Source organism: Anabrus simplex, chromosome 1 (genome assembly GCF_040414725.1).
Source record: "Anabrus simplex isolate iqAnaSimp1 chromosome 1, ASM4041472v1, whole genome shotgun sequence".
Classification (NCBI taxonomy): Eukaryota; Metazoa; Arthropoda; class Insecta; order Orthoptera; family Tettigoniidae; genus Anabrus; species Anabrus simplex.
Genome location: NC_090265.1, coordinates 181,180,044 through 181,207,348, shown reverse-complemented (window position 1 = coordinate 181,207,348; position 27,305 = coordinate 181,180,044). Strand labels below are relative to the sequence as shown.

At 37.4% G+C, this 27,305-nt stretch overlaps 1 protein-coding gene across 2 annotated transcripts in view; it reads left to right on the top strand.

The window, feature by feature from the left end:
• The first annotated feature begins 1,851 nt into the window (after positions 1-1,851).
• Positions 1,852-27,305, top strand: part of LOC136859755 (aminopeptidase N) — a 206,097-nt gene continuing 180,643 nt past the window's right edge. For both annotated transcript variants that reach the window (XM_068225771.1, XM_068225770.1), the window contains exons 1-2: positions 1,852-1,906; positions 21,209-21,293. In XM_068225771.1, the coding sequence (XP_068081872.1) occupies positions 21,274-21,293 (20 nt within the window). In that variant the 5' untranslated portion in view covers positions 1,852-1,906; positions 21,209-21,273. The remainder of the gene's footprint in view (positions 1,907-21,208; positions 21,294-27,305) is intronic.

Genomic DNA, 27,305 nt, shown 5'->3' with positions numbered 1-27,305 from the left:
TTATTCTTTTCTGACCCCGACGGTATTAGAGCACTAGGGAGTCTTTCATTTTCATGCCCTTTGTGGCCCTTGTCTTCCTTTGACCGATACCTTTATTTTTCAAAGTGTTGGATCCCTTCCATTCGTTTCCTCTCTTCTTAGTGTTATTTAGAGGATGGTTGCCTAGTCTTAAAACAATAATCACCACCACTGCTGTTCATCATTGTCATGGATCTGATCATAAAATCCATCAAAGAACATTGTAAAGAGCCTAACACTCTAATATTTGCAGATGATTTTCTGATCTGGGCAGAAAATAAAGCAGACATACAGGAGAAACTAAATCTTTGGAATGGCATGTTTAAAAAATATGGACTAAACATCAGTAAAAAAAAAAAAAAAAGTGTTGAAATGACTATCAACAAGAAAGGCACAGTTTCAAACATCTTCCTGGAGAAAACTGTGTTACAATCTGTTTCTAACTTCAAAAACCTTGCAAGTATAATCTCAAAAGACAACACAGTAAACCAAGAAACACTTAATAGGACTCAGAAAGCTTCTCCATTTTATTTTCAAGTGAGAAATTTACTCTGGGATGACAAAATACACAAGAAAGCAAAATTGACCACGTTTCATACCTACTTCATTCCAGTTCTCAGCTATGGACTTGAAACATGTAACTTACCCTTTATACGAAGGCTAATAGAAAATCCAGTCAACAGAAATGAAATTCATCACAACAATGAACCAAAAGACCAAGAATGACAAGATTTGAAATGAAGCAAACAGGAAGGAGGTTGGCTTCAAAATACGGTAGCTATTACCAAGCTTTCAGGAAGATGCAGGCTACAATGGTTTGGACATGTTATGAAGATGGACAAAATGAGAACAGAAAGAGAAGTGAAAGGGGAGAGGACAGTAGAAAGGCCAAGGAATTGATAGCTAGACACAGTGAAATCAGAAGTCAGAAAGAAGAATGTCAAGTGGGAGGGCATAGAGGAACAGAAACTATACTTTGACAGGAAGAAGTGGCGAGTGCTTGTACACCACACCCGGAAAACTGGAGCTGGAAAATGATGATGATGATGATGATGATTGCTGGTTTGTCAGTAAAGAATACATGTACTTCAAACCTTGTACTACACAAGAATTTGTTATTGGATAAACCAAGCTTGATAGCTGCATTCGCTTAAGTGCGGCCAGTATCCAGTACAGTGGGTTCGAACCTCACTGTCGGCAGTCCTGAACATGGTTTTCCGTGGTTTTCCATTTTCATACCAGGCAAATCAAGGCAATAGCCACTTCCTTCCTACTCCTAGCCCTTTCCTGTCCCATCGTCACCATGAGATCTATCTGTATTGGTACGACGTAAACATTTTAAAAATTGGATAACAAAGGAGAGGTTTTCACATTATGTTATAAACTGTGGGTTGCATAAATCTGAATAACCAGTATGACCACAGTATCAACAGTTATGCTTGCTGAAATTATAAAGACTATATTATTATTCGTATTTAATTACTACAGCTCCTACAGGCATCTATATTTTTAAAAGTATTGTGTTCTCCATTTTTTAAACTTTTGCCAGAGATATTTACTTTCTCTCTTTGTTTTGAAAAATTACATTCCCTTCTTCATCACCAGCCTGAATTATTTATTATTTGTTTGAGTAATTGGCCTACTTCAGAATAATAACCATTGTATAAAGGAGACTTAGCAGCTCACCTTTCCATATGTCTGTCACTCTCTGGTATGTCAGTAATTACTTTAATGGAAAAGAGTGGGAGTGGCAGTTCATGTTAATAATGTCTTCCTGTTAAATGACATCATGCTGAGAGGTTAAGTTTCTTCCTTCACACAAACACCAGATGAAATCAGGTAGAGACAATTCGCACAGTGAGGAGGTACTTGAACTGGACAAATCACAGTGAGTATAGGTTACTGAAGCAATAATATGAAATGCATGATGTAATTTTAACTTTGACTAATTATTGTGGGTTGCTGTAATTGATTAGTTACCGGTACTCAAATGCGTGAACATTCAGCTACTTCATTCTCTATAAAGTATATATTAGAATATCAGAACTTGAGAGAAAGACTCAAAATTTGGATCAGTAGTTAAAATCTGCTAAACAAAAGATGATTACTTCATCTCTGGAAATTGGAAAAAATACTGATGTTGCATAATAGTTTCAACTCAGTTTTGTTTAAGATGTTGCTCTTCAAGAGAAGCAGAACTTCAAAACTGCTTCTAAATGTGCTAGTATCATTAATATAAGGAAGTAAGCAAATTTTATCATCATACTAAATTCCTCCATATAATGTTTAAATTTAGGGCAACAATTTCAAAAATAGATGGGTGAATTTTAAGTTAAAAGATATATTGTACAGGTGATCTATGAGTACAATATCTTAAAAATACACTGGGTGTCAGGAATTAAATGACTCCAAATTCTATCGACATGCGTTTAACATCCCTTCAACTATGTTTTGTTTTAAAAAGGGGTTGTTTAACTTGCCAGTAAAGTTGTCAGTTGACTGTACTAAGATTCCATCCTGCAACCTTATGCATTACTTAGTCAGTGAAAATAAATCAATTCAAAATTAAATTTAAATGCTAAAGGACAACCCAGTTGAAAAGCAGCTGAGACACTCGGTCACATCATAGGATTTTGCCCAAAGGGGGAGTTTCTTCATAACACTCATCACCACCGTGTAAATTCTTCCATTTCTACATCCCTCCTTTAAGCTGACTAGGAAGTGTATGAAGAAATATAGTGAGCATCTGAGGATGGCAATCATTGAAGATTGGATATTATGGCAGTATCCATTCATTAAGAGGTGGCTGCCAAGCCAGTAAATATGTGCTTGGTTCACCCAGAAGGGCATGGGTTCAATTCCCCATCAGGAAGTTGAAAATTTAAAAACAAGATTTCCATTTTTAGAGGCATATGGACTAACCACAGATGAGTACCAGAATAATTCCTGGGAGCAAAGGTGACTAGGCATAGAGCTAACCACTATATCCCTCCCAGAGCTGTAGTTATAAGTATCCATCCATTTCTGTAGTGTAATGGTTAGAACTAATAACTGCCATCTTTGGAGGGCTGGGTTTGATTTCTGGTACTGCCAGAAATTTAAGATTGGCAGGAGATCTGGTAAATGGTTGAAAAGGTACATGCAGCTCAGCTACAGTGGGCTGTGCCTGAAAAGAGCTGCACCACCTTGGGAAGAGGGCACAAATTTACTTATCTACTGCTCCTCCAAGGGCCTTCATGGTCTGTATGAAGATGCTGAGATGGTAGAGCGCTGGTTTTCTGAGCTCAAGCTGGTAGGTTTGATTCATGCTCTGTCCAGTGATATTTGAAGGTGGTTAAATACGTCAGTTCTGAGGTGGAAAATTTACTGCCATGTAAAAGAACTCCTGTAGGATAAAATTCCAGCACCTCAGTGCCTCCAATCATCATCATTATCATCAATTTCCCTTCTCCAGCTCTTGCCGGGTTGGGATGTTCATGGCACCTTTCTATCTTTCTCTATCTGACCACCAGAGTTCCAAGCCAGGTCTATTCTTGATCATTTCCAACCACCTTAGTCTAGGTCTCCCTCTTGCCCTCCATCCTTCTATCTGGGTTTCCATCCCCCTGTGGATGGGGGCTGTAGAATTACACTCATGGTATCATAAGAAGCGACTAAAAGAGGCCCCAGGGACTCTCAACTTGGGAGTGTGGATTAGTGACCACAGGGCCCTTAGCTGACTCCTGGCATTGCTTCCACTTACTTGTGTCAGGCTCCTCACTTTTTTCTATCCTATCCGACCTCCCTTGGTCAACTCTTGTTCTTTTCTGACCCTCATGGTATTAGAGCACTCGAGGTCTAGGGAGTCTTTCATTTTCAGGCCCTTCATGACCCTTATCTTCCTTTGGCTGATACCTTCATTTTTTGAAGTGTTGGATCCCTTCCAGTTTTTCTCTCTGATTAGTGTTAATAGAGGATGGTTGCCTAGTTGTACTTCCTCTTAAAACAATAATCACCACCACCACCATCACCTTATCTTCAGCTCCCTGTCCCCATATTTTACTCTTGTTGCTTTTACAGTTTTGCCCATAACCATTATGAATAACATTGGTGACAGTGCATTTTCTTGTTGTAGTCATTTTCATTGCAAAACCATTCTGTTCACCCTACATGTGTCTGGAAACGTGTGCAACAATTTTTGTACATTGCTTGCAAATATTCTATTGTTTGTTTTCCAAAGCCTTTCTGTTGCATTATTTTCCATACTTCCCTATTCCCAATGTTTTTCCAGTAAAGTAAAGGAAATTTGTGTCCTCCTCCCGAGGTGGTGCAGCTTGTTTTAAGCACATCCCCAATGGAGGTGAGTTGCATGTACAGTTTCAACCACCTACCAGCCCTCCTGCCAATCTTAAATTTCTGGCAGTACCAGGAATCGAACCCGGGCCCCTGAGGACGGCAGCTAGTAACACTAACCATTACACTATGGAGGTGGTTGTTTTTCCAGTAAGTGCCTCATACTGAAGATGGGGTTTAGTGTTGATCTTCCATTTTAAAATTGCTCTCTTTACAATTGTCCTTCCCCCCTTTCTTTTCATTCCCTTTTCTAGTAGGTACCCCTTCAAATATTTTAGCTACGTGAGATAAAATTGTGATTCCTTGATAATGATCACGTATCTTCTTGTCCCCCTTCTTAAATATAGGTATTACTAGCTGATGTACCCGTGCTTCGCTATGGTATTCTACATTGTATACAGAATTCTAGGCTAGATAGTGTACACGTTGTGAGCAAGATCATATGAAATTGCATAGCTCTTAATATTACCCTAGAAATGCGACGGGAAAGTCACCAAACGTCATATGAAGACTGTGTTAGGGAATTTTCATTGTAATGGTAGGCCTGCTTGCCTACACATGTCACAACCAGGTTGGGAAGTTTTCATTATAATGGCAGGCACTCCACTCTCCACCAGCCATTTTACATCCTCAGAAAGACTGTCTTAGTGGTTTTCCCAACTGAAACGAACATACATTGCAATGATGTCGGTAGGAATGGTGTGATTAAAAGCAATACTTTCATGTGAAATACTCCATCAAATGAAAGACCACACACTTTCTCACTTTTAACAAACAGTACTATGCTGGAATTCCAGAGCTGGAATGACTAAGCCGCAGACATCTGTGATCCGTGAACGCTCTTAGTCTTTTTTCGGCGTAGGGGTGGGGGTGGGGGGGCGGGAAGGCGAATAGTGAAGAGTCCCAGGGCAAAAACGATGCCCTCTTACTAATCTGTTCCTAGGAGTACCCGATGAGTCGGAAAATCTCAATTCACTACACTGGCAATGGAAAAATCTATCTGATTTGGAGGCAATTTGTCCTCCAAGCTAGAAGTGAAGAGGAAGAAGCTTTTCTTAAGAAACGGCTCTTTTCAGGGTTGACTTTTGAGTTATTTAGTGAATTGTGGTGCTATCATTTGAAATAGACTTAAATTGTAATTCTGGACCAGGTCATACTACTTCGACTACAACTACTACTACTAGTACTACTAAGTAAGTCTCTGCCGCAAGTATGCATACAGCTCATTCAAAACAGCGCGTCAGAGTAGGAATCGAATAGCTGGAATACTATGATGAATCAGTGTGTTACGTACCTGTAGTATCAGAAAATGTATGAACCAGAGGAATGGCATGCTAAAGAAGAAAGTTTTCCAACTTCCCGGCTATTTCCCGCCAATGTTCAGTCAGGCTGTTATACTCGGTACGCAGTAGTAATCCCATCCATCGGAGTTGAGCAGCACCATAAGAAACGAAGAACATCACAACAAACAATGGTCAATGTAAAGTTATTGTTGATCAGTGTTATGCGCTCTCGATATTGTAGGCCTTCTAAAATACCACTCTTATCATAGTCGGTACAGTAAAACTAAATGAAACATTAATGATCGGAAATTGTATTGTCTATAACTTTTGTTATGTAGTACTTTTTGATAGCACCAATAACATAGGTACCGGTATTTACAAATTAAATTTGAGGCGCCTTCCCCTAAACTAACATTTCACCTCGGGCGAATAAAATTGTTTATAGCCTAGACTGTAGTTTCTTATTCCCGACTCTATATAGCGGTTTTCATTAAATTCTGTTAACCCATTTTCTCGTGGCTCGGCGTTGATATGGACTTAGCAACAAAAATACAAATTCATTAATATCTGTGTTATCAGAGCCGGTATGGTAAAAATGTATAAGACATAACTGATTGGAAATTTAATTCTATATAACTATTGTTATATAGTATTTATCGATATGATGGCTAATAATATAAATATTTGATAATTAAATTTAAGGCCTTCCCCTAAACTACCATTTCACTCGGTGTGAATAAAATGATTTATAGCCTAGATTGTAGCAACTCATCCCCTGACTTTACATACCGATTTTCATTAAATTCTCCTCAGCCGCTTTCTCGTGATGCGTGTACATACATACAGACAGACAGACATTTTTTGCTAGTTGCATTACGTCGCACCGACACAGATAGGTCTCATGGCAATGATGGGACAGGGAAGGGCTAGGAGTGGGAAGGAAGCGGCAGTGGCCTTAATTAAGGTACAGCCCCAGCATTTGCCTGGTGTGAAACCACGGAAAACCATTTTCAGGGCTGCCGACAGTGGGGTTCGAACCTACTATCTCCCGAATACTGGATACTGGCTGCTCTTAAGCGACTGCAGCTATCGAGCTCGGTGACAGACAGACAGACAGACAGACAGACAGACAGACATTACAGAAAAGTAAAAAGTACATTTTCTTGTTACTATGGACATGACCGATACAGAAATACCATTCTTTTCAAATTCTGAGCAATGTACGGACAAAACTCTCATTTTATATATATACTAGCAAGATACCCGTGCTTCGCTACGGTATTACACTGAAATTTATAATTTAATGCGTATTGTTTTAGATATATAATCCGCCGGCATTCGCGATCTGACTCGTTTTCTGCGAGAATCCGCCAAAATTCGCGATCTGACTTGTTTGCTAATAGATAACGGCAAGTTTCCTCCCATTTTTCAATCTTTCTTTCCAGCAATCGATTTCGTACTTCCCGGGCTAGGTCCAGGTATTCCACCCGGTCACTTGGGTCCCTATATCTTTGCCATCTTCTCCTATAAACATTTTTAATATGGATCAAATCCTTCAGGAGATCCGGCGTGGTGTCGTCTTGGTTGCCTTGGCGGTACTGAACCCGCGGCCGGACTGCATTCTTAGTCATTACCGTCCAGGGCCCGTTTCCAGCGCGGTCCGCACATTTGACGACGGTCCAGAACATTATTATTATTATTATTATTATTATTATTATTATTATTATTATTATTATTATTATTATTATTAGATGTTCTGGACCCCACCGCAAGATGCAAGACCGCTACTTGGCGGTAAATTACATCTGCTGCCATTGACATTGTTGACAATGTGACCAGCACCATTGTCGCGGGTAGGCAAGTGCGCGGGATTTCTGACGATACGAATGACTGACTTCCGTGCATTATTGACCTTATTATAGAGGTGAACAATTGCACGGTCAATCTCATTCCTATCGTTTATTTCAAATTTGTTTAAATTTTTATTTATATCAGGATAATCTACTGTAATCTAAGAACGTTCTCCGAAGGAAAAGATGGCTGTTGAAAACGAACCCAGGAAAGATTAAAAATGATCGATTTATGATCAGAATAAGAACATCGAAAATCTACAGCCTGTTTCCAGTCATTCGACAGGGTCAGGAATGGAATAATAAAGCCCCATCTAGGGGCGACAATAGGAATTTTGCCGGCAGCCGAAGCACTCCTCTGGGGCAATGATCGATGAATGACAAATGAAATGAAATATTGGACAGTGTTGCTGGAATGAATGATGACAGGAAAAATCGGAGTAAACGGAGAAAAACCTGTCTCGCCACCGTTTTGTCCAGCACGAATGTCACATGAAGTGACCGGGATTTGAACCACGGAGCCCAGCTGTGAGAGGCCGGCGCACTGCCGCCTGAGCAACGGAGGCTCCTTATAAGTACATTATGAACAGTAAAATCAATTGGTCTCACCTCCTACACCCCACCGCCGTTAAGTTTATTAACACCCACCCAAAAAAAATATTAAAGGAAGGCGTGTTTCTTTATGTTTAAAGGAGATTCCAAACACCAATGTTTACGTCTATTACCTTCAGTTTTGATATATAAGTATCCCCATAAAAATAATTCACTTTCTTTCACTTCCTTTCACACTCCTCCGGCAAAAAATACTTGTTCCTTTAATAGTAAAGGATATTCTAAATACCAATTAACACGACTCTAACTTCTTCAGTTTTTGATTTATGTGTCCTCGTGAAAGGAATTCAACTCCTTTTCACTCCCGCCCCCCAAGATGGGTTTCCCCAAAACGCGTTTTTCTTTGTATTTAAAGGAGATCCAAATACCAATGGTCACGTCTGTAACAACTTTAGTTTTTATTAGATGTATGTATTCTCATACAATTAAGTCAATTAATTTTTCAATTCTTTCACCCCCCCCCCCCTTCATTGGATTTTCCGAGAATACGTGTTTCTTTACATTTAAGGCAGATTCCAAATATCAAATTTCACGTCTGTAACATCTTCATTTTAGAGATATCAATACCCTAATTAAAAGAATTCAACACCATTTTCAGTCACTTTTACACACACACACACACACACCCTTCTCTACCCCAAGTGTTATTTCTGAAAACTAAAAATACACGTTTCTTTATTTCTAATAGAGATTAAAAATACCATTTTTTACTTCTGTAACGTGTTGAGTTTTTTGAAATTAGAAATTCTCATTTTAAAATTTCACCCCTTTTTAGTTCCCCTTGAATGGAGTTTCCAAAACCAAATCACCTATGTTTCTTTACATTTACAGGAGATTCCAAATATACACTTTTTACGTCTGTAACATTTTACGTTTCTCAGATATTCTGTAGATATAGTCTTTCAAAAAATTCACCCCAATTTGTCACTCCTGTTTAACCGCCATTAATTGGATTTTCCAAAAAAAAAAATACGTGTTTCTTTATTTTTAAAGGAGATCCCATATAAAAATTTTCAGTTCTGTAATATCTTCAGTTTCTGAGATATATGTATCCTCATTAAAGGCATTCAACCCATTATTCACACTTTTACACCCCTCCTATTGGGATTTACGGAAAACAAAAGAAATACGTGTTCCTTTATTTTAAAGGAGATTCTAAATACCAATTTTTTTCATCTGTACACTTTTAAAGTTTTAAGATGTAGACACACTCATTTTAAAAATTCACCCCCCTTTTCACCCCCCAATCCAAATGATTTTCCAAAAACGAAAAAATATCTGTTTCTTTATTTTTAAAGTAGATCCCAAATACCAATTTTCTGGTCTGTAATATCTTCAGGTTCTGAATATAAGTAACCTCATTAAAAGCATTCAACCCATTTTTCACCCTTTTCCACCCTTCCTATTGGGATTTTCTGAAAACAAAAAAATGCATGTTGCTTTATTTTTAAAGGAGATTCTAAATACCAATTTTTACATCTATAATCTTTAAACGTTTTGAGATATAGATACACACATTTTAAAAATTCACCCCTTTTCAACCCCCCCCCCCCATTAATTGGATTTTCCACAAACAAAAAATACGTGTTTCTTTATTCTGAAAGGAGATCCCAAACACCAATTTTCAGGTCTGTAATATCTTCAGGTTCTGAAATATAAGTAGCCTCATCAAAGGCATTCAACCACTTTTTCACCCTTTTCTACCCTTCCTATTGGGATTATCCGAAAACAAAAAAGTACGTGTTTCTTTATTTTTAAAGGAGATTCTAAATACCAATTTTTACATCTATAAACTTTAAAAGTTTTGAGATATAGATACACTCATTTTAAAAATTCACCCCCTTTTAACCCCCCATTAATTGGATTTTCCAATAACAAAAAATACGTGTTTCTTTATTTTTAAAGGAGATCCCAAACACCAATTTTCAGGTCTGTAATATCTTCAATTTCTGATATATAAGTATCCTCATTAAAGTCGTTCAACCTCTTTTTCACCCCTTTTCACCCCTCCTATTGGGATTTTCCGAAAACAAAAAAATACGTGTTTCTTAATTTTTATTGAAGATTCTAAATACCAATTTTTACATCTGTAAACTTTAAAAGTTTTGAGATATAGATGCACTCATTTTAAAATTTCACCCCCCTTTTCACCCTCCCATTAATTGTTTTTTCCAAAAACAAAAAAATACGTGTTTCTTTATTTTTAAAAGAGATCAAAAGTACCAATTTTCAGGTCTGTAATATCTTCAGTTTCTGAGATAAAAGAACCGGAATTCTCATTTAAAGGCATTCAACCAATTTTTCACCCTTTTTCATCCCTCCTATTGGGATTTTCTGAAAACCAAAAAATACGTGTTTTGTTATTTTTAAAGAAGATTCTAGATACCAATTTTTACATCTGTAAACTTTTAAAGTTTTGAGATATAGATACACTCGTTTTAAAATTTCACCCCCTTTTTCACCCCCTTAGCGACGGAATATCCAAAAACCCTCTCTTAGCGAGCACCGACATCTTAATATGAATATATCCTCAAAATTTCATTTCTTTATGTCCAGTAGTTTTGGCTCGGCGATGATGAATCAGTCAGTCAGTCAGTCAGTCAGTCAGGACAAGCTATTTTATATATATAGATAGACTAGCAAGATACCCGTGCTTCGCTACGGTATTATACTGAAATTTATAATTGAATGTTTATTGTTTTAGATATATAATCCGCCGAAATTCGCGATCTGACTCGTTTTCTGCGAGAATCCGCCAAATTTCTCGATCTGACTCGTTTTCTAATACATTACGGCAAGTATCATCCCATTTTTCAATCTTTCTTTCCAGCAATCGATTTCGTACTTCCCGGGCTAGTTCCAAGTATTCCGCCCGGTCAGTTGGGTCCCTAAATCTTTGCCATCTTTCCCTATAAGCATTTTTAATATGGATCAAATCCTTCAGGAGATCCGGCGTGGTGTCGTCTTGGGTGCCTTGGCGGTACTGAACCCGCGGCCAGACTGCATTCTTAGTCATTACCCGTCACGGTTCCCGTTTCCAGCGCGGTCCGCACATTTGACGACGGTCCAGAACATTATTATTATTATTATTATTATTATTATTATTATTATTATTATTATTATTATTATTATTATTATTATTATAGATGTTCTGGACCCCACAGCAAGATGTAAGACCACTACTTGGCGGTAAATTACATCTGCTGCCATTGTCATTCTTGACAATTGACCAGCACCATTGTGGCGCGTAGGCAAGTGTGCGGGATTTCTGGCAATACGAATGACATACTTCCGTGCATTATTGGCCTTATTACAGAGGAAAACAATTTGACGGGCAATCTCAATCCTATTGTTTATTTCAAATGTGTTTAAATTTTTATTTATATGTCAGGAGAACCTACTGTAATCTAAGAAAGTTTTCCGAAGGAAAAGATGGCTGTTGAAAACGAACCCAGGAAAGATAAAAAATGATCGGTTTATGATCAGAATAAGTACATCGAAAATCTACAGCCTGTTTCCAGTCATTCGACAGGGTCAGGAATGGAATGAATAAAGCCCCATCTAGCGGCGACAATAGGAATTGTGCCGGCTTCCGAAGCACACCTCTGGGGCAATGATCGATGAATGACAAATGAAATGAAATATTGGACAGTGTTGCTGGAATGAATGATGACAGGGAAAACCGGAGTATCCGGAGAAGAACCTGTCCCGCCTCCGTTTTGTCCAGCACGAATGTCACATGAAGTGACCGGGATTTGAACCACGGAACCCAGCTGTGAGAGGCCGGCGCACTGCCGCCTGAGCAACGGAGGCTCCTTCTAAGTACGTTGTGAACAGTAAAATCAACTGGTCTCACCTCCTTTTACACCCCAAGTTTATTTACACCCCCAAAAAAATTTTAAAGTGGGAGTGTTTCTTTATGTTTAAAGGAGGTTCCAAACACCAATGTTGACGTCTATTACCTTCCGTTTTGAGATAAGTATCCCCACAAAAATAATTAACTTTTTTTCACTTCCTTTCAAACTGCCCCCCCCCCCCCCCCTAGTGAATATTCCGGCAAAAAGTACTTGTTTCTTTAATAGTAAAGGATCTTCTAAATACCAATTATCACGACTGTAACTTCTTCAGTTTTTGATTTAAGTGTCCTCATGAAAGGAATTCAACTCCTTTTCACTCCCGCCACACCCAATATGTTCCCCCCAAAAACGCGTTTTTCATTGTTTTTAAAGGAAATCCAAATACCATTTTTCACATCTGTAACAACTTTAGTTTTTATTAGATGTATGTATTCTCATACAATTAAGTCTATTAATTTTTCAATTCTTTCACCCCCCCCCCCCCCTTCTTTGGATTTTCCGAGAATATGTGTTTCATTACTTTTAAAGCAGATTCCAAATACAAATTTCACGTCTGTAACATCTTCATTTTTGAGGTATCAATAGCCTAATTAAAATAATTCAACACCATTTTCAGTCACTTTTACCCCCCCCCTTCCACCCAAGTGGTATTTCCAAAAACTAAAAATACACGTTTCTTTATTCTTAATAGAGATAAAAAGTACCATTTTTCACTTCTGTAACATGTTAAGTTTTTGAGATATACTCTAGAAATTCTCATTTTAAAATTTCACCCCTTTTTACTTCCCCTTAAGAGGAGTATCCAAAAACAAATCACCTATGTTACTTTACATTTACAGGAGATTCCAAATACCCACTTTTTACGTCTGTAATATTTTACGTTTCTCAGATATTCTGTAGATATAGTCTTTCAAAACATTCACCCCAAAATGTCACTCCTGTTTAACCGCCATTAATTGAATTTTCCAAAAACTGTGTTTCTTTATTTTTAAAGGAGATTCCATATACAAATGTTCAGTTCTGTAAAATCTTCAGTTTCTGAGATATATGTATCCTCATTAAAGGCATTCAACCCAATATTCGCCCTTTTACACCCATCCTATTGGGATTTACGGAAAACAAAAAATACATGTTCCTTTATTTTTAAAGGAGATTCTAAATACCAATTTTTACATCTGTAAACTTTTAAAGTTTTAAAATGTAGACACAATCAATTTAAAAATTCACCCCCTTTTCACCCCCCATTATTTGGATTTTTCATAAACGAAAAAATACATGTTTCTTTATTTTAAAAGTAGATCCCAAATACCAATTTTCAGGTCTGTAATATCTTCAGGTTCTGAAATATAAGTAGCCTCATTAAAGGCATTCAACCACTTTTTCACCCTTTTCCACCCTTCCTATTGGGATTTTCCAAAAACAAAAAATTACGTGTTTCTTTATTTTTAAAGGAGATTCTAAATACCAATTTTTACATCTATAAACTTTAAAAGTTTTGATATATACATACACTCATTTTAAAAATTCACCCCCTTTTTACCCCCCCATTAATTGGATTTTCCGAAAACAAAAAATACATGTTCCTTTATTCTTAAAGGAGATCCCAAACACCAATTTTCAGGTTAGTAATATCTTCAGTTATTGAAATATAAGTATCATCATTAAAGGCATTCAACCCACTTTTCACCCCTCCTATTGGGATTTTCCGAAAACGACAATATTCTTTATTTTTAATGAAGATTCTAAATACCAATTTTTACACGTGTAAACTTTTAAAGTTTTGAGATAGATGCACTCTTTTTAAAAATTCAACCCCCTTTTCACCCTCCGATTAATTTGATTTTCCAAAAACAAAAAAATACATGTTTCTTTATTTTTAAAAGAGATCAAAATTACCAATTCTCAGGACTAATTTCTACAGTTTCTGAGATATAAGTACCAGTATCTTGATTAAAGGCATTCAAACCCTTTTTTCACCCTTTTCACCCGTCCTATTGGGATTTTCTGAAAACAAAAAAAAATACGGGTTTCTTTGTTTTTAATGATGATTCTAAATACCAAATTTTACATCTGTAAACTTTCAAAGTTTGGAGATATATATACACTCATTTTAAATATTTACCCCCTTTTCACCCCCCAATTAATTGGATTTTCCAAAAACAAAAAAATGCGTGTTTCTTTATTTTAAAAGTAGATCAAAAACACCAATTTTCATGTCTGTAATATCTTCAGTTTCTGAGATATAAGTATCCTCATTAAGTGCGTTCAACCCTTTTTCACCCCTTTCCACCCCTCCTATTGGGATTTTCCGAAAACAAAGAAATACTTGTTTCTTTATTTTTAAATAAGATTCTAAATACCACTTTTTACAACTGTAAACTTTATAAGTTTTGAGATATATATACACTCATTTTAAAAATTCACCCCCCTTTTCCCCATCCCATTAATTGGATTTTCCAAAAACAAAAAAATACGTGTGTCTTTATTTTTAAAAGAGATCAAAAGTACCAATTTTCAGGTCTGTAATATCTTCAGTTTCTGAGATATAAGTACCGGTATCCTGATTAAAGGCATTCAATCCCTTTTTCACCCTTTTTCACCCGTCCTATTGGGATTTTCTGAAAACAAAAAAATACGTGATTCCTTATTTTCAAAGAAGATTCTAAATACCAATTTTTACATTTGTAAACTTTTAAAGTTTTGAGATATAGGTGCACTCATTTTAAAATTTTACCCCCCCTTTTCACCCCGTTAGCAACGGAATATCCAAAAATCCTCTCTTAGCGAGCACCTACATCTTAATATGAATGTATTCCCAAAATTTCATTTCATTATGTCCAGTAGTTTTGGCTCGGCGATGATGAATCAGTCAGTCAGTCAGTCAGTCAGTCAGTCAGTCAGGACAAGCTATTTTATATATATAGATAGATTACATTTCAGGCCTTCCCCTAAACTACCATTTCACTCAGTGCGAATAACATTATTGATAGCCTAGATTATAGCATCCTATTCCCCAACTTTGCATACCAATTTTCGTGAAGATACGACCACTAATAAAATAAATATTTGACAATTAAATTTTAGGCTTTCCCCTAAACTACCATTTTTCTCAGCGTGTATAGCCTATATTGTAGCGACTTATTTTCCATCTTTGTCTAGTGATTGTCATTAAGACATGACCACTAATAACATAAATATTTGAGAATTAAATTTCAGGCCTTCCCCTAAACTACCATTTCACTCAGCGTGATTAAAATAATTTATAGCCTAGATTGTAGCGGTTCATCACCCGACTTTACATTCCGATTTTCATAAAATTCTCTTCAGCCGTTTTCTCGTGATGCGTGTACAGACAGACAGACAGACAGACAGACAGACAGACAGACAGACAGACAGACAGACAGACAGACAGACAGAAATTACGGAAAAGCAAAAAATGCATTTTCTTGTTACTGTGGACATGATCGATACAGAAATACCATTCTTTTCAAATTCTGAGCAATGTACAGACAAAACTCTTATTTTATATACACTGACTGACAGAGCAAATGTAACACCAAGAAGGAGTGGTTCGAAAGGGATGAAAGTTGGGGAAAAAACAGAGATGGCACGGACGAATAATTGATGTCTATTTCAAACCGATATGCAGGTTACACAATGCGCACGGCATCGACTCAGTAGGATGTAGGACCACCGCGAGCGGCGATGCACGCAGAAACACGTCGAGGTACAGAGTCAATAAGAGTGTGGATGGTGTCCTGAGGGATGGTTCTCCATTCTCTGTCAACCATTTGCCACAGTTGGTCGTCCGTACAAGGCTGGGGCAGAGTTTGCAAACGGCGTCCAATGAGATCCCACACGTGTTCGATTGGTGAGAGATCCGGAGAGTACGCTGGCCACGGAAGCATCTGTACACCTCGTAGAGCCTGTTGGGAGATGCGAGCAGTGTGTGGGCGGGCATTATCCTGCTGAAACAGAGCATTGGGCAGCCCCTGAAGGTACGGGAGTGCCACCGGCCGCAGCACATGCTGCACGTAGCGGTGGGCATTTAACGTGCCTTGAATACGCACTAGAGGTGACGTGGAATCATACTCAATAGCGCCCCAAACCATGATGCCGCGTTGTCTAGCGGTAGGGCGCTCCACAGTTACTGCCGGATTTGACCTTTCTCCACGCCGACGCCACACTCGTCTGCGGTGACTATCACTGACAGAACAGAAGCGTGACTCATCGGAGAACACGACGTTCCGCCATTCCCTCATCCAAGTCGCTCTAGCCCGGCACCATGCCAGGCGTGCACGTCTATGCTGTGGAGTCAATGGTAGTCTTCTGAGCGGACGCCGGGAGTGCAGGCCTCCTTCAACCAATCGAGGGGAAATTGTTCTGGTCGATATTGGAACAGCCAGGGTGTCTTGCACATGCTGAAGAATGGCGGTTGACGTGACGTGCGGGGCTGCCACCGCTTGGCGGCGGATGCGCCGATCCTCGCGTGCTGACGTCACTCGGGCTGCGCCTGGACCCCTCGCACGTGCCACATGTCCCTGCGCCAACCATCTTCGCCACAGGCGCTGCACCGTGGACACATCCCTATGGGTATCGGCTGCGATTTGACGAAGCGACCAACCTGCCCTTCTCAGCCCGATCACCATACCCCTCGTAAAGTCGTCTGTCTGCTGGAAATGCCTCCGTTGACGGCGGCCTGGCATTCTTAGCTATACACGTGTCCTGTGGCACACGACAACACGTTATACAATGACTGTCGGCTGAGAAATCACAGTACGAAGTGGGCCATTCGCCAACGCCGTGTCCCATTTATCGTTCGCTACGTGTGCAGCACAGCGGCGCATTTCACATCATGAGCATACCTCAGTGACGTCAGTCTACCCTGCAATTGGCATAAAGTTCTGACCACTCCTTCTTGGTGTTGCATTTGCTCTGTCAGTCAGTGTATATAGATTGCTCCTTTACTCCAGTCATTTGGTAGTGACTTTTCTTTTCAAATACATCAAAATATCCTATGCAGCCATTGTAGACCAGCAGGTCCTGCTGCTGTTATCATTTCTTCCTCATTTCAGGGCCTCCAGTACCTGTAAAATAAAGTAGCTAGTGGAATATAAAATTATTATTATTATTATTATTATTATTATTATTATTATTATTATTATTATTATTATTATTACAAGACATTATGTTTTCCTGTCCTGGGAGTCAATTACTAAGGACAGTTGTTCCCAGACAGGTGAATGAGGTCCAATCAAGTAATTTATTTGTTGCTAACCAGTAGTAAAATCAATGCGATTCTGTGTCATTTTATCGTAACTTCCTAATAGATATCCATATTTAGGAACTTAAAAGAAAAAAGATTAGAAAGAGAACCCTGGAGCACATGCAGCTAATTTTAGGGCCTTGTCTTACTGAAACAACTACCACTCAACCTGCAGATATTTGAATGTCACTTGGTCAGCATAACAATGTCTTCAGCTATAACTGTGAAGATTTTCAGCCTGTTGAAACTAATGCAGGATTAACAAAAGTAGAAAATACCTGAAAATTAAAATATTTAATAACAGATATTGTGAAAAAAAGAATAATTTATTTTAGAATGACCTGTTTTGTTTTCGATAGAACACAATCAGATTCTATCAAATCACACTTTCAATTCTTTTATGTGGCAAGCAGTCTGGCCTATGCTGACGATTTTAATGGCAGATTGTGCTGAAAGCCTGCAGTCTAATATCTTGGAACATGAAGATAGATGCAATGAGTATAGTATAAAAATTATCCTTTCCAAGACTAAATTGATATCAGTAAGTAAGAAATCCAAGAGAACTGAATGTCAGATTAGGGATACAAATCTGGAACAGGTAGTTAGTTTCATGTATTTAGGATATGTGTTCTCTCAGGATGGTAATATAGTACGCGAGATTGAATGTGCAGTAAAGCTAATGCAGTGAGCTCACAATTGCGATCAACAGTATTCTGTAAGAAGGAAGTCAGCTTCCAGATGAAACTATCTTTACATCAGTCTGTTTTCAGACCTACTTTGCTTAACGGGTGTGAAAGCTGGGTGGACTCAGGATACCTTATTCACAAGTTAGAAGTAACAGACATGAAAATAGTGAGGGTGATTGCCGGTACTAATAGGTGTGAACAATGGCAGGAGGGTACTCAGAATTAGGAGATAAAGGCTATGTTAGGAATGAACTCGATGGATGCAGCTGTACGCATAAACCAACTTTGGTGGTGGGATCATGTGAGGTGAATGGAGGAGGATAGGTAACCAAGAAGGATAATGGACTCTGTTATGGAGGGTAATAGAAGTAGGAGACCAAGATGATGATGGTTAGACTCAGTTTCTAATGATAAGAGCTATAGAACTAAACGAGGCCACAGAACTAGTTACAAATAGAGGATTTTGGCAGCATTTAGTAAATTCAAAGAGACTTTCAGAGTAAACTCTGAAAGGCATAATGGTCTATAATGAATTATGTATGTAAGAAAATTATAACATTTAAAAAAATAAAAATTAAGAGTGTGACCTGGTAGAATCTGATGATCAATGTACTTTTAAGAACAAGATATTTAATTCCAATTTTAATTAATGAAACCTTTTCAGGTATAATCTGTTATTAAATGTTTTAATTTCAGCTATTTTCTACTGTTATTAATCCTGCAGACTGAAAACTTAACTGTTATAGATTAACTAAGTCTAAACTAATATAACTTGTAAGTTTTTCAGTCTGTTGAAACCCAAAATATAACACACTATAGCATACCTAGAAAAAAGGAGAATTATAAGCAGAATGACATGTTTCATTCTACAAGAAAATCCTAAATTCTATCAGATCTCTTTAAACTATGCATGTCAATCAATCAATCAATCAATCAATCAATCAATCAATCAATCAATCAATCAATCAATCAATCAATCAATCAATCAATCAATCAATCAATCAATCAATCCTCATCTGCATTTATGGCTGCCACCCAAGTAACAGACTCTCTATCGGTTGCTTACTTAGACTTTTCTTAAATTATTTCAAAGAACTTAAATGAATATTTGTTACTGGCCTGGAAATTACTATGTTCAAAATAACTGCTCTGAAATAATAGTTCAGGGTTTAGGAGGTGGGGGAATGAGAAAATATCAACAAACCACATGCTCATGTATGCTAATTCAAAAATTGTTTCCTCACTATGAGTTTCACGCTATATTTAATTGGATGCACTTTAGGATAGTTTAACCTAAACAAAGTAAACTGTTACCTGTGTTTATCCAGAGGGTACCAGGAGCAATGAGAGTAGTACCACAGGAATTCAAAACTGATGATGTACGGTAATGACTTAGAGACTTGTTAGGTGAAGCTGAATCTGTCAACCAAGAAATCTGCATTCAGTGATATAAGCCTTTCACAAAATTACATTTACTCATCTAATGGTATTTATACATTTAAAATACTTCACTACTAACTGATTTAAAATACTTGTTAGGATATGTATTCTAATACCTCTAATTTACAAATTGCTGTAGATAGCACTACACAAACAGCCGTAAACTATGGTAAAAATAATAGTTGTATGGTGGTTGACAGTGCAGTGGTTAAACGCAGTGAGAATTAACAGGAACGAAGATTAATAATCTGTACCATGTCATGGACACTTATCATGAATTCACTGTCTCTAACGGCTGATTAAAATGCATGCCTCTTTTATATTCACATTTTGTGGATTCCCTTCCCTGGTTCCTGAGTGTCTACTGCTGTTCATTGCACCCAATGACTACTGTAGTTTCAAAGAACATCGAAACCAGTGTAGAGAACTAGCACTCACGTTCTTCTAGAGTCAGAACAATCAGCCAACCAGCGGTGCTTGGGAGGTTGTCAAACACTTAGGCTGTGACCAAAACCGATTCGGACTTCCCACAGCGTTGCTAGACAAATCCCGCTGGACTGTAGGTGATGCAGAACGCTGTTATATCAGAATAGGACCTAGACTAATCCCGAAAATTCCAAAATAACTATTCTGTTATTTTTTGCCCATCTCTACTGTTTACCATCATACCATTGTTTGCTGTCCTTCACAACACTGCCGAGGTCCTTTTGCAGTCACAATCCTGTAACTTATTTACTACTCTGTACAGTATAACATTAGACCAAGCGAGTTGACTGTGCGGTGGAGGGCGTACAGCTTTAAGCTTGCATTCGGGAGATAGTGGGTTTGAACCCCACTGTTGACAGCCCTGAAGATGGTTTTCTGTGGTTTCCCATTTTCACACCAGACAAATGCTGGGGCTGTACTTTAATTAAGGCCATGGCTACTTCCTTCACACTCCTGTCCTTTCCCTGTCCCATCGTCACCATAAGACCTATCTGTGTTGGTGAGATGTAAAGCAACTTGTCAAAAGAAAGTATGACATTGTCTGCAAAAAATCTTAATGGTAATTTGAATTCTTTATTCATATCATTTATATACATAAGAAAACATGAAGGTCCAATAATACTGCCTTGCAGGAATCCCCTGTTAATCATTACAGTATCAGATAATGCTTCACCTTCTCTCTCAGAGTTCTATTTTCTAGAAATTAAGCCACTACTCTGCTATCTAGTCCAATGGCCCTATCTTCGTCAGCAGTTTCCCATGATCTACCCTACCAAAAGCCTTTGAGTCAATAACAATACAGTCCATTTGACCTCCTGAATCTATACAGATACCAAAACTGATGATGGAGGCTTTGAGGGTAAGAGAACAAGATGGATGGACTTGACCAAGAAGAAGGAACCTGGAATGGAACAGAACTACATAAGAAAGATGGAGAGCTATCATACATGCCCCAATCTGGCTGGAGTTATATAAGGCGGAATGATGATGATGATGATGATTATGATGATGATAATAATAATAATAATGAATAATTTAACAAATTAATCAACAGTTTTAGTTTTCATGACCCTGCTAACCCATGACAATATGACATGATGGAGTAATATATTGTGACAATCAAAATAGTTGTGTCTCGGCGAAGCACATAACTTAAGGAAATTATTGATTTCCTCATTAGTGTCATCCATTATATCTGTGATGTTGACAATTAACAAAGAGTGATGGTAAACTTCATTGGACCCTTTCCAATATTTTTGATTGGCTGTGCTCAGTTCTTTGTCTTTTTTAGAAACTCTGTACCAGTATTTAATTAATAAGAATACTTCTTAATACCATTTCCATGTTTGTTTAATTAAAAGTTGTACTTTCTCTTCAGATATACAATGCTCCATCTCATCCTAGCCATATTATTACTTCTTACTGCTCCAATCTACAGCACAGATGAAGTTATATCTCAAGAGGTAAGTGCAAATTTATGAGATAATAGAACATGTTTCACAGTTGGATATGTTAACCCATAACAGGGAAAGCTAGGAAGTAGGATAGTGGTATGTTAAGACTGTTAAAAGAAATGATGAAACAAAATACTGCACTAACACAATGTTGCAGAATGATCTAATAACTGGTGCAGTGTGATGGTGCCCTACCTAACTTACTTCCTGTTAGCTGCAGCTTACTAGAACATTATTAGTCATCACCATCCATTTGTCTGTTCATGAATGTGCTGAGTGTGTGTATGATTGCTGAGATGAATTACTATTAGTAGTACATTAACCCTCGGGGGTGTGCATGGGATATATTTTTGCTGATAAAATGAAAGACCAAGATACTGCTGAGCAAGTTCACTTTTTACAAGCTTAGGCACTCACCTACCCCAAATAAGATTCATCCAGAACCTGTTTTTCTTTAATTCATTTCCCTTCAACAATTAGTTCCACAGTAGTAGTCATTTGTTGACATTTTTACTGTGTGTGGGAAGCTTTTAACCCCATACGTGCCTGTCTGCCTTGAGTAATAGAACATGTTTTACAGTTGGATATTGACAGATTGACAGATCAAAAAATTCAGGCTTGTTTTGAAACATCAGGCAATGAAACTATTGGTGGAGAAACATCTTCTGTGGAGGGACATGTACAAGACAGTGAACATGACTCTCAGTCTTTACAAAGGGCAGAAAGTGATCAGGATTACATGTCAGAAGATGAAGGTAATTCAACCTCCATTTATTTTATTTTATTTATTTATTTAGTCTGATCCAGGACACCCTAAATTTGCCATAAGACACAGAATAATACACAATAACAATTTTGAGGGAAGATAAAAAGATTAATGTTTAAAAAAATGTTAGGTTACAATTAACCATGTTAAATGGCATAAACTCCATATAAATGGTGACGAAGAATCAAAACAGAGTATTTGATGTGTGAGACAACTATCTCATTTTGTAGGCTTCTCACTAGTTTATATTTTTTTGCCATGTGACGAAAGATTTGGGAATTGTTCCCCTCACGCCAAAGAAAAGTCCAGTCACCATAATTTTTTTAAGGTTATACGACTCAAGAAAGAAAGGGATGGTTGGATTATAGATATCCTTTTTCTCATTGTCTACGTCAGTCGGCTGAGAGGCTGAAGATTCAAAGCGTACCGTAGGATCAATAATTTCTGCTTCGTTCATCCGTCTGTCAATCGCTATAATATCAATCCTGCGAGTGCTGCCTCCTTCGGCGAGGCAGTGGACTTCTTCGTACACTTCTATATTTTTGAGACGAAGAGCATTAGCAATGAGATTTCTAATGATGTTATGGTGTTTGATCCTAAGCAGTTCTCCTTGAGGGCAACTCCCCAGCACATGTGGTAAGGTTTCATACTCACTGCAGTGTCTGCAGTGGCCTGTGCTGGTAGAACGTCCCGGCAGAGTATGTACTGGTGCAACCATCGCGGTCATCTTCAACATCTCCCTCCATTCCGAACAAGTTAAACCATCTCTTCTGGTAACCCAAGAATTAGCAGCAGGAACTTGAGCAAATAACTCAACACCTCTTCCTTTTTGTGGATATGCACACCAAGCTTCAAATTCCCGTGTTCTAATTATACTGCGCAGTTGTCTAACAGATTTCATTGATGTCTCTTCATTGAGTTGAAGTTCAGATAGGCAGCGAGTTTTTATTGCTGTGAAATTTTGAACAGCATTTACGTGCGAATCATTCACAGCTTCTAGCTTAAGACTGATGTTCAGCTGTTGAAGGTACGCTTCCCAAGTAGCGCGCATTAGTGCTAACCCTTTATATTTGTGGCTCGAATAGATCATACTTGTTGGTGTGTCACTCAGAAGATGTAGAATTTCTTTAAGTGCGCTTCTGATCATGTTGTCGGCTTTTAACAGACTTGATTTGGGAAATTTCTCAACCGAAACAGTCTGGACGGGGTATATCAGTGTAGGGCCAATAAACTGATTTATTACAGTCAGTTTTTGATGCGGTTGGAGTAACTGAGTCCTGGTAATCTGATCTAAGTTAGCTTTCAATTTTTCAAGTACCTGATGTCCATTGAAGACTAAAATCTGTCCGAAAGTTGCCCCTAAATATTTTATTTCTTCACTATCATTTATACTTCTAATGTTTCCAGAGACCGTCACAATATCATCAGAATGAAGTTTACCATTTTCTATAATAATGGCATTTGATTTGTCTGCATTTATATGCAAACCTATTTCTTGAAGCAGATTTATGACAGAAGTGACTAGGATTGAAGCTGCTGCTTGGTCTTCAGCTATGATCACCAGATCGTCGGCAAAGCATAGGGATGTTAAAGGTACAGTGTTAGGACTCAATTGAAAACCATACATTTCTGATACTTTGATGTCTGTGAGTTCATCAAGGATGAAATTCCCTTGGGAATATGAATTCATTATTTCAAAGGAAAGGAAGCACTATTTGGAATAAGGAACCTACAAATGCCAAAGGAAGAATACATGCTTGAAATATTTTGATGGATCGATCTGGAGTAAACCAAGTAGCGAAAAATGCACAAACTGTTGTTGAAGTTTGGAGTTTACTCTTTATAGATGAGCTGATGATAGATTATATTGTAAGGTACACCAACATTCAGATAGATATAAAGAACCACATGATTCCAAGCAACGTGATGCTGCAGTGAGAAATACAGAAGAGATCAAAACACTGTTTGGAATACTGTTTATTAATGGTGTTATGAAATCTGCACTTCTGATTACCAAGGATATTTGGGCTTCAGATGGCAATGCAATAGAGCTTGTAATCTGCACTATGTCATGGAAACGGTTTCATTTTCTGATGAATTCCCTCAGATTTCATGACAAAACTATTTGTAACGAGAGAAAATGAGTGAATAAGCTTACACTTATACAGAAGATATTTGAATATTGCATAATACTTGTTATGGTTCTGTAAAATGACATGCATATAACATGGGAAGTGTCACTTCTGTTCTTATATTAACATGTGCATTTTAATTATTCATTTACAGTTCACATACTAATTTAAATTGTTAAAGACAAGTTTACAGACTACTCAATTTATATGTTTGCTAATGCTCACAATTTCACTTCTATTTTATGTGTTCCTTTCACAGAGTTGGAAAGTAATTAAGAAACAGCAATCAGATTATTTGTGACAAATACTTTTTTTTAGTAACTTTTACTTGTAATTGTTACATGCTAGGAACCGATAGTACACCGCATGGAAGTAAAAAATGGGGGGGGGAAATTAGATGATGGAAAACAACTCTTTCCAGCTCTACTAAAGCAGAAGCAGTACCTTCATCAGTGTTGGATGAGGTACTTTCTTACCTGTCCAGTATTTCCAAAGACATCGGACTTATCCTACAGTATCTGCCACTGGTGGGGATGTTCTTAAAATTAGACACAGACATATCTTTAAATTCCATGTACAGTGTCTTTTCAGCAAATGCAAAGAAGTACTTTCTCCCTAAGAGGTCGATTCTTAGCAATGATAATAATTGTTTTGTAAAGTAAATGAGAAATATGCTAAAAGTCACTAACTGAAAAATTATGAGAAAAAGTAATTTTGAAAGTTCCGAGGTATCATGTTTAGTCTCGTTTAGTTTCTCAATGATAAAAAACACAAAATAAATTAATGTACTGCATTTTTGTTTGCAAACTTTGGTATCATTCCACCCCCATGAAAAAGTGAATGATTCTCTTAAGACAGGCATTCTGTGAAGTAAATGTAATTTTACTGATGACTTGTTGAAAAAGTAATATTTGTAGTTGCAATTAAGTAAAATATTACTTAGGTAACTATAATTCAGCCCAGTTACTTCTTTCTTGTACTTTTCCCATTGCTGAATTTTAGTTATTTTCTTGAATGTAAACCAGAAAAACTAAAATAACCAGCAGTTAATACATTGATGTTTTAACATGCAATGGTCCATTTGAAAATATCATTGATACAAAATGCTAACATTAATAATGCAAGAAAAATTCTAAATTTAATATTTAAAATGCTAAGTTCTTAGTTTTAAAATATTAAAATTTACCATCTCTAGGGGTCACATGTGTCCCCCAAAGAAATTGATTGAAGTGGACTATTGTGTGTTACTACTACTTTTTCATAAAACAAAGTACTTGTTTCAGGATTCACCCTTTTCTTCTTATGAGTCCCTTCCTGAAGAAGAAGATGATCTTCCAAGGATTGTTTTGCCTATTAATTATAACTTACAACTGCAACCTTTTGTAAATGAAGGGACATTCCAAGGCCATGTGGAGATCACAATTGGCTGTCTTGAGACAACAGATATCATTGTACTTCATGCTAATCGTGACTTGGATGTTTTATTGGCAGAAACTGCTGTCCATAGGGTAGGGGAATGGGTGGGCAGAGGCAATAACAGTTCTGAGTTGTTTGAAAGTGAGAGGTACGTATGCTTACAATATGAAAAATAAATATTATAGTATTTTGAACAATATTAGGCTGAACACAAATCCTTATCATACCTGCAGAAATTAGAAATGCCTCAGAATTATTATGTCGATTAATACTTTTAACAACAATTGTAGTATCTGTTCACCTGCATACTTTTTGAATGCCTTATTGAAATATGATTTAATGCTAAGAGTCCAATGATCACCACTTACTAAAGGCTATGCCTAGTCATTGCACCCAACTTTTTCCATCCATTGCTAGCATCTTCATCACTTTATAGTAGCTGCAGATCAATAGCATCTTGCAAGAATTTTCCTGACCATGATTTTGCAAATGAAACTGCTATGTCTTGTAACAGTTCATTTGTTTGACCTTGATAAATAATAATAAGGTAGTAGACAATAATCAAATAATTGTAGTGACAGATAGAACTTTGTTACTGAACAGTAACACTCTGGTAAATGAATAGTTTTGTTATTCAAATAGTAACGTTCTTAAAGTTAGAAAAGAAATGATAATAATAATATGCCAGGGAAGTGACTGGAAAGTTCAAGGTTCTGTGGTAGGTACATAGATGGCATACAAGATAAATGGAAATCACAATCTTTTAACAACATAGTTAACAACATATATTTAGAACCATCAAAATACAATGCCAATAAGAGGAGAACCAAAATTTAAAATAACAACAATAACCATTGAGAAAAACACATTTGGAAGGAGACAACAGTGATTCAAGCCAGCCACTGAATTATTATAAAGTTTCTCAGCATAGCAAAGAATTAAATACACAGTTTTCAAATTTGAACAACTAATTGACACCTGAAAAAGAACAGAACCCTATAAGGTAAAAGGAGAGGGACTCTACGTAGGAATATGATGCAAGGGATTCATCCTGCTAAGGGTAAAGACCTAGCAGCACTAGCTGGAATAGTTATTTACTAATTGGTGGAAAGAAGTGTTCTCAATGTTCCAACCACCTGCCATCGCCAAGTCTTCAATATTCACAGTTCAAAACATAGGACGATTGATCCCAGCACTTGCAGAAATTTCATAATCATTGGTTCATATAAAGAAAAAGAAAAAAAGGGAGGTGAGATATCAAAGCCTGAAGGGCTGTGGGAATCAAAGTCCCAATAAACAAAGTCTTTGCTCACTAAGTGTGCCAAATCTGAATCCAGGCAAGAAGATGGTAATAATTGCATGCAATGGGATACCAAGTAGCTGAATGCTCTGCCCTCCACACACAAACAAACACACACACACTACAGTTGAATCTGGACTGATTGTAAGTTGGGAGAATTAGAGTTTATACAGGAGGTGTGTGGAAGGTACTCGAAACATTTAAACATACAGTTCATTCGAGAAGGTGACGTAATGTAGCGATGACGTGGTGAGCAACAGAATGGAGTATTGCGTAGTTCAGTTGAATGAAGGCTGCTTGTGCAAGCTGTTGGTGATGTTGCAGTGTTCAATAGAATGAAGGCTGACGATGCATAATGTTAAGACGATGTGAGCAGTCTATAATAAGGTAATTTAAATAAAGTCATG